We start from the raw sequence: 15633 nt of genomic DNA, 5'->3' as shown, positions 1-15633 counted from the left end.
TTGTTTTTTTTTAGCTCTTTAATAATTAAACTCCATTTGGTCTGTGTGCAGGATTATCAGCAATATATTAATATGACAATAATGTCCAGATTTTAATCTATAGGTCTATTTGTAGTTCAAGTCCTGTTAAGTCTATGCAGTGCCTTATGTATAATATATAAATTGGAAGGATGGGTGATTTTTTTAGAATTTTTTATGATCTTTTTTTAATCCAGATAAATCCATTTCCATTATTTACCATGATTATGTCAGCACAGCTACTGTCGAACAAGTAGTCATAACCAAATTTCTCTTTAAATAATTTAATATTTTCTTTGTTTCAAATTGGGTGTTAATATAGACAATAATTTTACATAATATTTTGTAACTTATTGCTTACCCTGATGCACTTACATCATCTTGATCTTTTTTTCCTTTTCCATCCTAAAATCATTCAAACTTTTTGGGATACACAAATCTTCATTAAGGTCTGAAAGATGTTCTCCCCCCATAATAATAAAATACTGATAATATGTCTATGGTAGTTTTGTAAGCTCAGAACTAATCTTCTTATCATGGTTTAGTCACATCTAGTATCCTTTGTATATGAAGTGGAAACAAACTCTTCATTAAAAGCATTATCAGTACGTTTTATCAGCATCTATGCTCCTACAATAGCTGTACTGCTTTCCTACTTATGATCAGGACTTTGTCACTCTAAAAATGGACCTGCTTTATCAGGTAATTTTTAAATAAATGATAAAGTGAAAATGCTTTTGATACCAGACTCAACGCTTGTCATATCAATAACGTTATATCAATAATAGGTACATTTTTAATTGCTAAATTTTTATTCAAGTCTTACCTTGATATTCACTTGTATAGGTTTATTTGTATTTAAAATGAGCACAGTGTATTAATGACAGAAGAGTAGCTGGGGTTTGAATGTTACTTTCCAGTGGGGATGGGTATTTAAATGTACAGGATTAATTTTGCCGTGTTTCTATGTTAAACGTATGTACTGTGTCTTTGGCTAGGAAACACACACAGACTGGTTGTTGATATTAAATGTATCTATCACAATAATTATATTTTTCACTGCTCTATCAATCTTTAATGTGCAAGTGTATTTAATGAATTGACTTGTTTAATAAAACTAATCAAATGCACAGTACATATGTTTGTTTTTAACACAAATTGGCATTTTTTTTAATTATTATTTTTAAAAAGCTAATAGGACAAGCAGTTTATCTAGATCTAAAACTGGTAGTTAGAAGTGCAATGCTACACTACAAAATTAAAGTAATTTTTAGACAGCACATGAATTAGCTGTTCATCTATGTGCAGGGTAAAGAAAATACTGTGTACCTTATAGACTGTTCCTTTCATTTTTGAATGCTTAAAATTTTGTAATACAACTGAAGGGGGGAAAGCCATACACAAAAATCGACCTGGTCATCAGTGATCCTCAATATTATTATTATATGTTGTTCGTCATGTTTCGTCAACTGTTTTGTGTTGTGGAATTTTAAAGTCCAGATGAATGTTTGTGCAGTGCTGAGAGATTGTTTTATCATGTATAAAAACAGCCTAAATTTATTTTTATTCACTGTACTGAGATTTCACACTGAAATTAAAGGTACTTCAATTTGCAATCATGCTAACATCACGTATTGTCTTAATGGATGCACTTTTGAGACTAATTTATGTGCAGAACTTTGAATGTTAATAAAATTGTGCCTTCACCCAAAAATGATAATCATGAATGTAATCTGATTACATTTAGATAAGAAGAAGATATTCCAGCCTATATAGAAATATTTTCATTGCAACGGTTTGTACATGTTATTTTTTTTAATATTAGGAATATTTATAAAGCATCGTTCTATAGATTATGGAAATGTGTGAGTGGATAATGACATGAGAAGAATAAATCATTTCCATGAATTATTTGACACTGCTATGATGCGTCTGTTTAGATTGTTTGCATTTTAATGTTATGCTGTGTGAATGTTTCTGCTGTTTTGCCCTGCAGCATTGAGCTCAGAAACGATAAAATGAGTAATTTAGTCTAATAAAGACTTTGTGTAAATGTGTGTGTAGGAAAGCACTTTTTAATCAGTCAGTTCCATTATGTACTTGGTGATTTTTTTATAGGAATTAAACTGAATTTCAAGTTTCATTGTAAGATGATTGTTTGCTGTTTGTTGCCTACATATGCAAATTTTTTTGTGAACACTCCTTTATTTAAACAATAGCAACTAAACCAATTGAAGTGGCTTGAATCAGAGGTTCAAGTGGTTCAGAATGCAGTTAAAAAGAAATAATGTGCATAACAGTTCCTTTGTCTCCTAAAGTTTTCCACTGTTGCTATTAAATTAAGAACTAATACAGAATAAGATTTTCAAATGCTCATAAAACTCGAGACTAAAAAGTTAATAATGATGGGTATTGTTAAACAGATATTTTGGGAAATCTCAATGTAGCTATACTGTGCTATGCTTTGCTAAGTTATGTTATGTGGATACAATGTTGCTTGCTCTCTGTAATGATGGCTATGAAGCCTTTTTTTCTACAAATTATTATAATATGATTTATACACATTAGGACATAATTTAAACTAAAAATAACTGTACTTTGGGACAATATTTCACTTATTGTTCATTGATCTGATGTTATTTCATTCACTTTCTTTTGGTCTGTGTAACTTTTTGTGTGAACTATAGAAAGAGTCTTCTGTATTTTTTACAGATTTATAAGATGCATTATTTTCATTAGGTTTGTACTGAAATGGATGACAAAAGATCCATGTGTAGTTTTACACTTTGTTAAGGTTAAAAGTATTAGGTTACACTATGTGGGCACCCCTTTTGATAATGACTTAATCTACTAATTCTGTTTTTCCAAGATTAGGTTGACAGCCAGGCACATGTGCATCATTTATCTGGGAATAGGCTGGCCCCAGGATGCTTAATAGGATGATCCACCTCATAACATGGTACTCTTTTAGATGCATTGTGAAGTTTCAGTGGGTCAGAGACCCTTACAGGCAGGTGGTCCTAATGTTTTATCCTATTAGTGTATATCATAGATCATTTTAATCATTCAATTGCTTTGCAGCTCATTTTTTATAGAGCAGAGCAGTTCTGCGCCACTAGCGAGCGCTGTTCAGCTGTTTTTGCGAGTTTGCCCTTTATAAGGATCTGTTTATTTAAATGGTTTAATTTATCCAACATGATTGGAAAATATTGACATCGACTACATCAATTTAACAAAGATAAATTAAATAAAGTTAATGTATAAGGGTATTATTTGTCACTTCACCTCAGTAGCTCATAGTCTACTGTTTAAAGTCAAAAGTTTACTTACACTGGTAAAACATGTAAACTATATGGCCAAAAGTATGTGAGCACCTGACTATAATCTTGTTGAAAATCCCATTCTAAAACCATAAGCATTAAAATGAAGTTGATCCTTTTTGTGGCAATAACAGCCTCTACTCTTTTGGGAAGACTTAGTCTTAATTCCTAATGTGACTTTTGCAGTGTTTGGTATGTCCTTTAGGAATGGTTATATGTGGATAAGCTACTTTTAAATGTACCCTAAATTTGGGTGAGTATGAATGAGTGAGTGAATGTTTAGTGCCCTGTTGTGAGCTGTTGTCTGCACTGTTTCTGGAATGAATTTTAGACTCACCGCAACACTGACATGGATAAAGCAGTTCTGAATGAATGAACGTAGCTTAAGGTTGCCTGTGTTTGGCTCCTCTTGCACCTCTTATTTTTATTTACTTAGTTCCATTATAAAAGGTAAGTGATGCACAAACAAAAATAGAAAACACTGGATGTAAAAACAGGTCAGCATTTAAATATTTGTACATTTATTCCCCCTGATAGCCAAGTCTTTCACACCTCATAGAATTCTGTTTGACAGTGATCTGATGGCAACAGGAAATCAAACATGTGCAACATAAAACATTAACACACATCAGTTATATCAGCAGGAATATAACCGGTTCAAATGTTTACAATAACTAGTTACAAAAAACAGGAACACATAATTTATCAGTTCATTATTGATCCTCTCATTAGTTGAACTGTTATATCTTGCATGTAATATGTAAATATCAATCAGTACATTTCACTTTGGTCACAATGTTAATTCCTCCAGGAGTTTCCTAACTTGGACTGGATCAGCTCGACCCTTGGTTTCTTTCTGAACGGCCCCCATCAGCTTATTGAGAACCTTCTTATTGCCTCCTCTGATCGCCTGCACCTGAAGGCCAAAACACAAACACAATCAGCAAGGCTTTTTGATTTGTCCAAGTAAGATTTACATTTCCAGTTCCATCATTTAGCAGAAATGTGTTTTTGTAATAGAATTTGAAGTAATTTGTTTCTATCTGAGTGCTTGGTAAAGTGGGTCTTTAGTCGTCTTTCAAACATGCATGAGACTCAAACATGGCAAGTTTGAACAGCTAGGATCAGGACAAGCCTGGGTTTGGCTTATGGGTACGTCTACAATGTGACTAGAGGGGAAATGTAAACAAGCCAGACTGGATTTGTGTTTTACATATGCTGTTTTTTGTCTTTGATACACTTGCTTTAATCACATATTTCAACAATTTTGTTTCTCTGTGTTCTATAGATGTCTACCTCAATTGCAATACCAAAGACTTTTGCAATTTCATTTTTTTAAGTCCAACAGTAATCTATGAAGCATTTTAGAATGAAAAGAGGCAAAACCACATTAAAAATAAAAAATTTTTTTGAATGTAAAGTTTGCATTATAACTTAAAAAACCAACTCCGAATTTTAAAGTCTGTTTAAATCCATAACAAATGTTAAATATCGCATATATTTTACCAGTGGACTAGTGAGCATTTGGTTTCTATTATTATTATTATATATACAACATTACATTAACGTATTATTTTTTATTTTAATTACAGCATCATTTTAATGCGATTTCATTCATGACAATACCGTAGCCAACCATAACTAATATTCATTCAAGAACCCATAAATCATCCATAACAACATATTCTTCATAGATCTTCCAAGAATCAGTATCAGGAAGCAATTCTTGATTAAGAACTAATGATAAGATTTGTTATGAACGTGGATTCATGTGTATAATAAACCTCGGTAAGCCTCACCAGTTCAGGATTGGTTTCTATCACTCTTTGGCAGATTTTGATGAGTTCCTCTCGATCACTGATGAGCCCCAAATCCAGTTCCTTTACCAGCTGCTTTACACACTTTTCTGGAGCCCTCCACATTTCCTGAAATATCTAGACACACAAGCTGTGTTTTAATTGAAATACTTCTGCAGTGTACTGGCTATTACAGGGCGACCACTGGGAAAGCTATAATCTATAAGACAGTCTTAATAGAAAACATTGGCCTTTAATGCTAATTATTTCAAGTTTGTAAAGATCACAGAGACGATAATGTAGCATAAACAGCATAAAATGAGATACTCTGAGCAATAGTATTAAAGTCAGCTTTAATTATATATATTATTTAATAGGATAGATGTGTGTATACAGGAAGCCAAAAGATGCTTTCAACCCATGTCTGCTTCCAACAGTTTAGTGCAGTGAGGATGGGCATCATTTAGTAAACTTGATTAGGTTAACTGATTGCTTTGCATCATCCTATTACGACCAGGAAATACGAGGCAGTTCAACAGGACCATGTGCATCACATGCTGCAAGCCAATTTTACCCCTAGTGCTCACATATTCCAGAATACAGCCCCTACACTGCAATAAGGACTCACCGCTTTGGCAGCAGAAGATGAAATGATATCAGAATCGAGTAAATTCAGCAGCTCTGCAAGAGCATCAGGTGACACAGGGCTGATGGAGAGAGGCAGAGACAGAGGTGAGACAAATAAATGCATAACAAAACTCAGTTGTTCCTCTAGATGTCCATGTGTTGAAATAAAACACTTGCTTCTAGTCATAAGGGTGTGTGAGGGTCTGTGTGTGAGAGAGAGGGAGAGAGAGAGAGAGAAAGTGTGTGTTTGAACACAGGGGACCTCATTATTAGACACCACAGTTCACCAACTCTGCTCCAGGCCTGAAAAACTGCACATCCCTTTTGCTGCTTGGTGTAAATAACACACTTTTATTCAAAATGACCAGAAGTATGACCATTGGTCATTGTAGGTCACTTAAAGAGGTTCACTGACAAGTGAACCTCCTAATACTCAGATTGTTTTGAATGTCTGATCGAGCTTCTGTTCCTAGATGCATCAAACTTCTTATACTTTACTTTGTAATTAATATAAATATTCCCCAATGAGTTACTAACCTCTGTGTGACCTTTAGGTTCTGCTGATTCAGATTACCAAGCAGCTCCTGCATCACCCAGCCAATCAGCTTCCTTGGTTCCAGTTTGGTGTTCTGGACAACCCTCATGAAAAAGTCCAACAGTCCTTCTTCATTCTTCATTAAAAAAATATACATTTATTAATTAATTATTATTAATTAATTATTTCACTTAACACATGCATTTGATTTCATTAATAAAACCTACACACACTGAGATTTTTTTTTTTTAGAATTAAACATCAATTATAAAATATGGATGTTAAAGTTTAAATAGTAAATAGGTATACTGGGATATCTGATCTGCTTGGGCTCTCACGCACAGTGTGGGGGAAAAACATTTAGTAAGCAGCAGTTTTGCATTCATTTGCATGCTTGATTTGGTACTTGGGACCAAAACTAATGGTGCACTGATATGTACCCCTTCCCTCCCCTAATGGCTAGGTTAACATAACACCATGCACCTTCTGCATTTGTGAGTCTAGTCCGGGATTCGAACCCCCAGCATTCGTATCCGGGACGTTAAATATTTAGTAAAGTTTAATAAAGTTTTGATTACATCATATTTATTGAATATGTGATTGGTAACGTCACATCATGTGTAAAAAGATTAAACCTGGTAAATTGCTGTGTGATTCACACACCAGTTTATCATTACCAGTAAAAAGACCAATATTTACAGGAGTTTGGAGTGTAAAAGAGACGTCTGTTTCATTCTGTATTTCTTTTCTCACCACCAGAGTGAAGCTGTGTTCAGGAAGGAGGCCGTACTCATCAACGAGTCTTATCCTCTTCTGTCCAGGCAGTTCAGGTAACTGGGCTCCTAATCTGTCAATCACCACCACATGGGCCAGGTCAACACCATCAGGCACTGAGTCTACATCCTCGTAAACAAAAAGAGGAGGAAGATTGGGCTCTGGCATAAACCTGAGAGAAAGAGAGTAAAGATTCCAGTTTAGTTCATGTTTCTGTTGTTGAATGTTCAGTAAGGAAAGACGTTTATACTCTTTCAGTACTGACCTGTAGTCCTGCAGACCTTCTTTATCTCTCATAGGAACTGTTATTCTGTGAGGCAAGAACAGAATTATTTATTATAAGTTAAATAAATAACAGAAAGCACAGAATACTTAATCATATTCATGTGTTTATGGACCTCATGTGTTTGTGGAGCTTAATTTGTACACAATATATGTATAATTATACAACAGGTAGTTCCGACCTTACAATCTGATTGGTTGAGAAGCGTTCTAACCGTGCTGATATTCGTGATAACAGCACGGTCTTTTCACACCACAATGGTATTATTCCACTGACGCGTTGCCAGTAACGACAAGCTTCATGCACACAAACGCGCACGCAGGCGACACAGACTTTTTTTCCCGATCGCGTTTTAAATCCGTTATCTGATATACAATCTAGCGCAGTGTGTAGGGAACATAAATCAATTGTCTAATATATTGTCTAGTGCACTATGTAGTGAACATGAATGCATTATCCGATACACAATCTAGTGCACTATGTAGGGAACAATAATGTGTTTGTAACGCGAACAGTTAGCTTAATAGCACAGTTAGCAGCTCCTAAAAGTTCAGTTATCACCCATAATCCTTTGGTGTGTGCAAGATGTTTTTTGTTTCATTTTTTTCTCTTCGGGGGTTCTTGACTTTTTCTTCTTCTTGTTCTTACCTCCCTGAAATTAGTTTTTGCAACTTGGGATGTCTGCTTTGTAGTGTTAAACTTTATATTCGTTGTGGAACTACTTTTTGGTGGAAGGTATTGTCAATATTAAAGCATATTTATTATGAAATTCAGGGCTTCTTTGATTTATTTTCTTTCTTTATTTTGTAAAAACTGTTGTATAAAAGCAATAGATCACTTGAGGTCGTGCGTTATTCGCGATAACACACTCCCTCTCGTGTTCTATTGCTTAAGTATATATGAACAATGTTTTTTTTAAAGATAGAATTAGAACCATTAAATAAAAGCAGCTGATGACAAAAGCTGTGAATGCAGTGTGTGTGCAGTATAATATTTATTACTGATTTATGATGCACTATTATTCAAATTCCTTACCCTGTTTTGCTGTCAAAGGCTCGAGTCTCATTTAGTACAGTTCCTCCACACTCTAGAACCTCAATCTGCCTCTGGATCTCATAATCTGATTAACATAAACAGGTTAAATAGCACTGTGAAATATGGTGGTGGATTTGTAATGATATGTTTTTTTTATTCAAAGACCCTGGGCAACTTCAGATACATGATGATACGACTTCCATCACGAACCAGCAGAAACCTGCCTGCCTCAGCCAGCTGGGCTATGGTTGCCAGTTAGCTTAAATTGGTTTTAGTTTCAAACAGTTTCAAAGCACACCTTAAAATCAACACAAAAATGGCTCACTGACCAAAAAGGTTCTCTGTGAATGTTAATTTATATCCGTACCGATAGCTCTGGCGACAAATCTGGCGCTGTTGATGTTTTTCACTTCAGTTCGAACACCAAGGGGCTCTCCTGGATAATGGACTGAAACGTTGGCATCAACTCGCAACTGGCCCTCTACGAAAGAGATCATAAAACATGTGGATTATATACCTGAATATAAACACGGGTATTAAAATGTAAAGTTTACTGGTCTGAATTCACTTCACTCTGCTCTTATACAGTCAGTCTAGACCTGCTTTTCATCCTTGTCTGTCCACTTCCTCTAGGTTGAGTCTATTCAACCATTTTTTTTCTCTATTTATTATATTTAACTATCTAAATGTTGACACCTACATCAAAAGAAATTCCTAGTACACGGCGAATAAATAAAGATTCAAATTCTGATTACTACTGGTTAGTGACTGGTATACAGACCCATTTTTAAATCAAACTTCATATGCATTTTTTAATAGTCTCATAGATTTGTCGTTTAAAGTATGTATGTGTGTGTGTGTGTGTGTGCGTGTTACACACCAGCCATGTTTCCCTGGCAGGTACCGAGTGTTTGTAGGATGAGCTGAAGTTCTCGAACTGCTGCCGCTGCTTCTTCACCACAATACATATCAGTTTCCATCACTAGCTCCATCAGACCCACACCTGCATTAAGGTAACAGACAGAAAGAGAAGATAAAGAAACATTCCTACAATCCTATAATATATCAATGTATCAATAAATCAATAATTGTGCTATACCTGCACGGTTAAGGTCGATAAGTGTTTGGCTCCTCTCCTCATCGTGTAGACTTTTCCCACTGTCCTGTTCCAGCTGGATCTGTCTTATTCTTACACTCTTCGTAATCACCTCACTCCTCTTCTTCCCTCTTAAATAACTGTAGGTTAGTAGTCCGTTTACAGCTATGGGCTGTCTCTGCTGTGTGATCTGGTAACCTGCCTCAAAGGGTAGAGCAAATAAAATGGTTTCAGAAAAAATGTAGAGGAAAAATTATTAATATTTTAATGGTAATTTTAACTGTTTTGATTTTGTGAAAAAATTTTTTTGGGGGTGGGTGGTTTAGATCTGCCACATATGCCATAATGCCACATATCTTACAGATGAGGAGGATAGAGATGGAAAAAAAAAAAAAAAACAACCCCAAGTGAATACAAGAGTTAAACCAACAAGCTAGCTAATAAATAAAGCTGATAAAGCACCCTTAAAACAAGTACATGTCTATGACTTAAAGGACTTACTGGCAGGTCCGCATAAAAGTAGTGCTTCCTGTCGAATAGAGACTTTGTGTTAACTTTGCAGTTGAGAGCAAGGCCGGTCATCACTGCAGCCTCTACACACCTCTTGTTCAGAACCTGAAGAAAATTGACACACAAGCAATCAATAAAAATGGGATACACTTCTGTAGAAGCACAACTAATTACAAATAACTGATTCATTCCTGAGCTTAATGATTACATACAGATGACAAAACTTACCGGCAGCGTGCCAGGTAGTGATGCATCGAAAAATGACACTAGTGAGTTGGGTGGAGCGGAGAATCCAACCCCTGAGCTCGAGAACAGCTTTGAAGTGGCCTGAATCTGTGCATGGATCTCCAGGGCTACCACACCCACCATCTGAGGAGAACTTTTAAATAAAAATGAATAAAAGGTAAGATATTCCATCACTTTATTAGGTTCACTCATCTGTTACATACATTTACTGATTATTTTGTAAGATATACCTACCATACAGATTAACTCTGTGGCTATATAATTGCTAACTTTAACCTTGTCATCCTCTGTACCCCATTTATCAATCAAAAGGGACCCCTATAGGACCCCACTGACCAGATGTTATTTGCCATGGCATACAGTTCCATTAAGTGCATGTAAATCACCTAAACTATCTGGGCAAAGTCGAGCAATCAATCCACCTTTTGCATGATTTTTGAGAGATGGGAGAATATCAGATAATTCCTAAGTAGACAGTGTAATGACATTGAACTTGAGTAAGTTTCTAACCTCTTTTTCTGCAGTTTGTGTTGCAGTTGGCATTTAGATCCATGTGTGCAGATGTTCCTAATGATTACATTCCACACATTACTCTGAGATTTACTACTAAATATCAGGTTAAATCTAATACATTTATTTAACTTGTGCAGCATAACGCTGCTCCTCCAACAGGGTGCCGCCATGTTTGTGTTTTGAAGAAAGGTGCACTGGGAAATGTAGTTCTGAAGAGTCTCTGTTCCACTGAGCTAACGTGCTAATCTCGCAACAACTACACATTTACACAAACAAACGAAAAGGAAAAAGAAGAGCTGTATAAACGTAAGTAAATGATATTACTGTACTGTGTACTGTCTGTACACAACATGGCTTTATGTACGTCTACATTTATTATACATGTACTTAATAATAACAGCACAGCACAACACTTATTATTACAACACTAATATTATTAAAGACTGTAGAACTTGTCTCCAAATGTCTGTTAGCCCAACTGGTGGCTTTATATGTTTTAATAACTTTTAAGATACTTTAAATTAACTTAATAACTGTTGAGCAGCTTAGTAGCTTTAGCACCATAATATTAAAATCAAAACATTCGTCTTATAATAAACATGTTCTTTTTTCTAAGCCTCCTACGCGGCAGGGACTATTATTATTATTATTATTATTATTGTTATTGTTATTGTTGTTATTGTTGTTAGTAGCAGTAGTAGTATTTAATTTACTATAACGGTAATATATATATTTATACATTTAAATTAAGGCTTAAGATAAATTAACAATAATGCTACAACAAACACCAACAAACAAACTATAATTTTAAAAAATATATTATTGTTTTATATTATTTTATGGCAAAACATTGTTTTATATTAGAATGTGAGCTATTAACGTATTACATTAATTAGAAGCTTTCTTGTGTTATTACAGGAATGCAATCTAAAAATATTTACAATTTGAAAAAGACTATAAATAAAGGGGAACTTTAGGGGGTCTACTTGTGTGTGTATATAAAACTTTGCTAGGAAGATATTATGGATTAAAGAATTGCAATAACCTTGACCAAGAAATACACTGAATTGATATCAGTATATAAAAATACACCAGTTAGTCACATTGTTTTATATTAGAATGTGAACTATGAACATATTACATTCATTAGAAGTTTTCTTGTGTTATTACAGCAATTCAATCTGAAAAATATTTACAATTTATAAAGACTATAAATAAAGGGGAACTATGTGTTAAGGTGTCTATGTGTGTGTGTGTGTGTGTGTGTGTATAAAACTTTGCTGATATTATTGATTAAAGAATTGCAATAACCTTGACCCAGAAATACGCCAAACTGATATCAGTATATGAAATACACCAGTTAGTCACATTGTTTTATATTAGAATGTGAACTATTAACATATTAAATTAATTAGCAATTCAATCTGTAAAATATTTACTATTTGAAAAAGACTAAAAATAAAGGGGGGCTTTAAGGTGTCTGTATGTGTGTATATAAAACTTTGCTATTAAGATATTATTAAATGAAGAATTGCAATGATCCTGACCCAGACGTACACCAAACTGATATCAGTATATGAAAATACACTAGTTAGTCACATTGTTTTATATTAGAATGTGAACTATTAACATATTACATTAATTAGAAGCTTTCTTGTGTTATTACACCAACACAATCTAAAAAAACAAAGTGGGGGGGTAAGGTGTCTTGGTGTCTTCGTGTGTGTGTGTGTGTGTGTGTGTGTGTGTGTGTGTGTGTGTGTGTATGTGTATATAAAACTTTGCTAGTAAGATATTATTGATTAAAGAATTGCAGTAATCTTGACCCAAATATACACCAGACTGATATCAGTATATAAAAATACACAGTTAGGTACTTTTATTTTGACACGCTGATGTAGTGTTTATGTGCTGTGACGCGGCCTGCTGTACATTTCCTGTGCGGGAGATTCACGCGTGGTCTGTCCACGGTTTGATTTCTCATTTTTAAGTCTATTTATTTTATTAAAGTTTTATAAATCTGAAACGTTGCTGAGACAGCTGAGATTTGAGTAATAAGAATGGCAGCAGGGCAGGACGCTTCTCTTCACTTGAATGGCGCATCAGAGAGCAGTGCTGTTCATGTTAACCACCTGAACGGTGAAGCGGCCGCGGATGAGACCGAGAGCTTCAGATTCAGCTCAGAACCCAGTCTGGAGGAGATCCGCCGCCTACAAGCCCAGTTCACTGACGAGAGGAACTGGAACCAGTTCCACCAGCCCCGTAACCTGCTGCTGGCTCTGGTCGGGGAGGTTGGTGAAGTCTCTGAGCTCTTCCAGTGGCGGGGAGAAGTGAAGGAGGGTTTACCGGATTGGAGCGCGTCCGAGCGGGAGCACCTTGCTCAGGAGCTCAGTGATGTGCTGATCTACCTGGTGGAGCTGGCTGAGAAATGCCATGTGGACCTGCCTCAAGCTGTTCTGCAGAAAATGGCCCTCAACAGGCTTAAATATCCAGCCAGCAAAGTACACGGTTCTGCCAAAAAATACACCGAGTATCAGGACTGAATGTTTAGTGACTTTGTGCTCAACATCAGAACTTTTGTGGATTGATACTGAACCTGCATGTGCTGTTCCCAGACTATCTAAACCATTGGTTTCAAACTGCACTGGTCAGTGATGAATTCACTCACTGGATGTATATATTTCATTGCCAAAGAGTACTGTGTTAATCAGAACTGTATTTTCCTTTGACTTTCTTTGGCAATGTTCAGACCATATTTTATAAGATGTCCAAAATACTCCAAGCATTGTGGCGGATCGCTTCAACTTTTTTGATATGATATCAGTTTCTCAGTCTTATTAATTGTAGTAAAGTTTCACAACTAAACCGAACACTGACAATCACTTATTTAGATACATCTGGTATTGGTTTAAAAAGAAAAGTGTTCATCGAAACCACTTCCAGTTAACCTAGACAGCAAAAGATTGACATCAGTTAGTGATAAGAATACAAAGGTATGTGACACCAGGCCTGAATTAATTGATTTGTTTAATTGATTTGTTTGTACCACATCTAATACATCAGCTTATACAAACACCTTTTTTTTACTTATTAAAAACTAAAGGTTGTGACTTGTTATCCCAGTCCAATTGATTGATCAGTGTAAATGTTTAATGTTGTCAACTGGACTCTGTTACAGCCAAGTTATTCAGTGCTTTTTATAGTTGAAAATAATGTTTTTACCCTTATTTGCAGGGACCATAACGTTGAACGTTTTCTGTTTATTTTTATTTTAAACTGTGACACACTGTTGGCCCCTTGCAAGTACAATCAGAACTTTGTAATATCTGCTGATGTTTGGTTCCCTCTTACCCCCCCACAGTAAATGCAGATTGTTGCACTTGACTCATGCTTCATTGTCTCATTACTTTTCTGCTATACGTTTTTGTTGTAATCCACCTCTAAGCATTAAAAGTGCATCAGTTATTTAAATTTTGATTTGTGAATCATTTCGTTTTTCTTCATAAACCAGATCGGGCATGAGAGTTGCCGCTCCTGGGAGCGAAGTATAAACGGGTAATAATGATTATAGATTTGCTATGTTCTAGTCGGGTGGGTGCAACATGCGGATCAGCAGCTGATATTTTGGATACATTAGTGAAATACTGTATATTCGCGGCACGGTGGCTTAGTGGGTAGCACTGTCGGCTCACAACAAGAAGGTCCTGGGTTCAATCCCCAGGTGGGGCGGTCCGGGTCCTTTCTGTGTGGAGTTTGCATGTTCTCCCCGTGTCCGCGTGGGTTTCCTCCGGGTACTCCGGTTTCCTCCCACAGTCCAAAAACATGCCACCAGGTTAATTGGAAACACTGAATTGTCCTATAGATACCTAGCCGCTAGATGCACTAGTGCATTGTAGTGCCGGTCCCAAGCCCGGATAAATTAGGGAGGGTTGTGTCAGGAAGGGCATCCGGCGTAAAAATTGTGCCAAATCAATGAGCGATCATGAGGATGACTCGCTGTGGCGACCCCTGAGAAAGGGAAAAAGCCGAAAGAAGAAGAAGTGAAATACTGTATATTCAAATACATTTATTAAATGCTAGTGTGAATATCAACTGATGTCAAAGTTGATTCAACAATTGATTAATTCTGCATTTGAATTCCAGCTGTTTCAAGCTTTGATCAATATGATCACTGACTGCTTATTATACAGCTTGCATGAACTAAACACAATTTATTGATTAGCGTAATGGTATGCAACTGTAAACTACAACAGTGGCATGTTTACACCATTGTCTTTCCAAATATATAGGTGGCTGAAGACTTATTTAGAACTGGTGTTTCTAACAGCTCACCTCCGCCATCTGAAGTGTGTACAGTACATTCATTCCAAAATGCTATCATATAGGTTAATTACTAAAACCTTCACTGCAATTAACGGGTCAGGATAGTTATGTAAACCACATTTCGCCAGACCCCATCAAGCTGATGCTTTTTGCTTATTTCTGTTCCTTCTGTTATCGCTTATGTAGACGTACCTTATAAAGGGTCTTGACCAATCAGGTAGATTGATATGGTTGGCAACCACAAGGTTCATTTTAATGATTCCATTGTTTTAATATGAAAGACTTGATTTAGAACATAATCCTTTATCTTACCAAATGATTCAACTAGATTATCTGATTGGTTAACTCATTAAAGTTAATTACAGTGTGTGCTGTAATTAAGTTTGAGCAATACTGGGTAAACTTTATCAGTCTATACTGATTCATTTTTGAAGGGGTAAAATGTATATCAATGAGGCAGCAGGCTTAATGATGAACTTTAAAAAAAAACAAAAAAAACAAGCAGACTAATTTATGATATCTGCTTTTAACAGATTGTTTGTTTGTTTGTTTATTGG

General features: G+C 35.6%; 2 protein-coding genes across 2 annotated transcripts; one reads left to right on the top strand and one right to left on the bottom strand.

Moving 5' to 3' along the window:
• Window positions 1-3766: 3766 nt before the first annotated feature.
• Window positions 3767-10923, bottom strand: gatb (glutamyl-tRNA(Gln) amidotransferase, subunit B). The gene is made up of 13 exons (XM_063009197.1): window positions 10751-10923; window positions 10223-10373; window positions 9986-10099; window positions 9488-9686; window positions 9269-9391; window positions 8756-8869; window positions 8389-8473; window positions 7336-7380; window positions 7050-7242; window positions 6299-6432; window positions 5763-5841; window positions 5138-5272; window positions 3767-4254 (listed from the first exon to the last, which is right to left on the bottom strand). Exons 1-13 carry the CDS (start codon window positions 10921-10923, stop codon window positions 4129-4131), a joined length of 1671 nt encoding a protein of 556 aa, XP_062865267.1. The 3' UTR covers window positions 3767-4128.
• Window positions 10924-12659: 1736 nt separating this feature from the next.
• Window positions 12660-14224, top strand: dctpp1 (dCTP pyrophosphatase 1). Its single transcript, XM_063008793.1, has one exon. It carries the CDS (start codon window positions 12814-12816, stop codon window positions 13294-13296), a length of 483 nt encoding a protein of 160 aa, XP_062864863.1. The 5' UTR covers window positions 12660-12813; the 3' UTR covers window positions 13297-14224.
• The last annotated feature ends 1409 nt before the right edge of the window (window positions 14225-15633 follow it).

This window comes from Trichomycterus rosablanca, chromosome 14 (genome assembly GCF_030014385.1).
Source record: "Trichomycterus rosablanca isolate fTriRos1 chromosome 14, fTriRos1.hap1, whole genome shotgun sequence".
Taxonomy (NCBI): Eukaryota; Metazoa; Chordata; class Actinopteri; order Siluriformes; family Trichomycteridae; genus Trichomycterus; species Trichomycterus rosablanca.
Note: the sequence above shows the minus strand (reverse complement) of the source record. Positions and strands in the feature narration are given on the sequence as shown.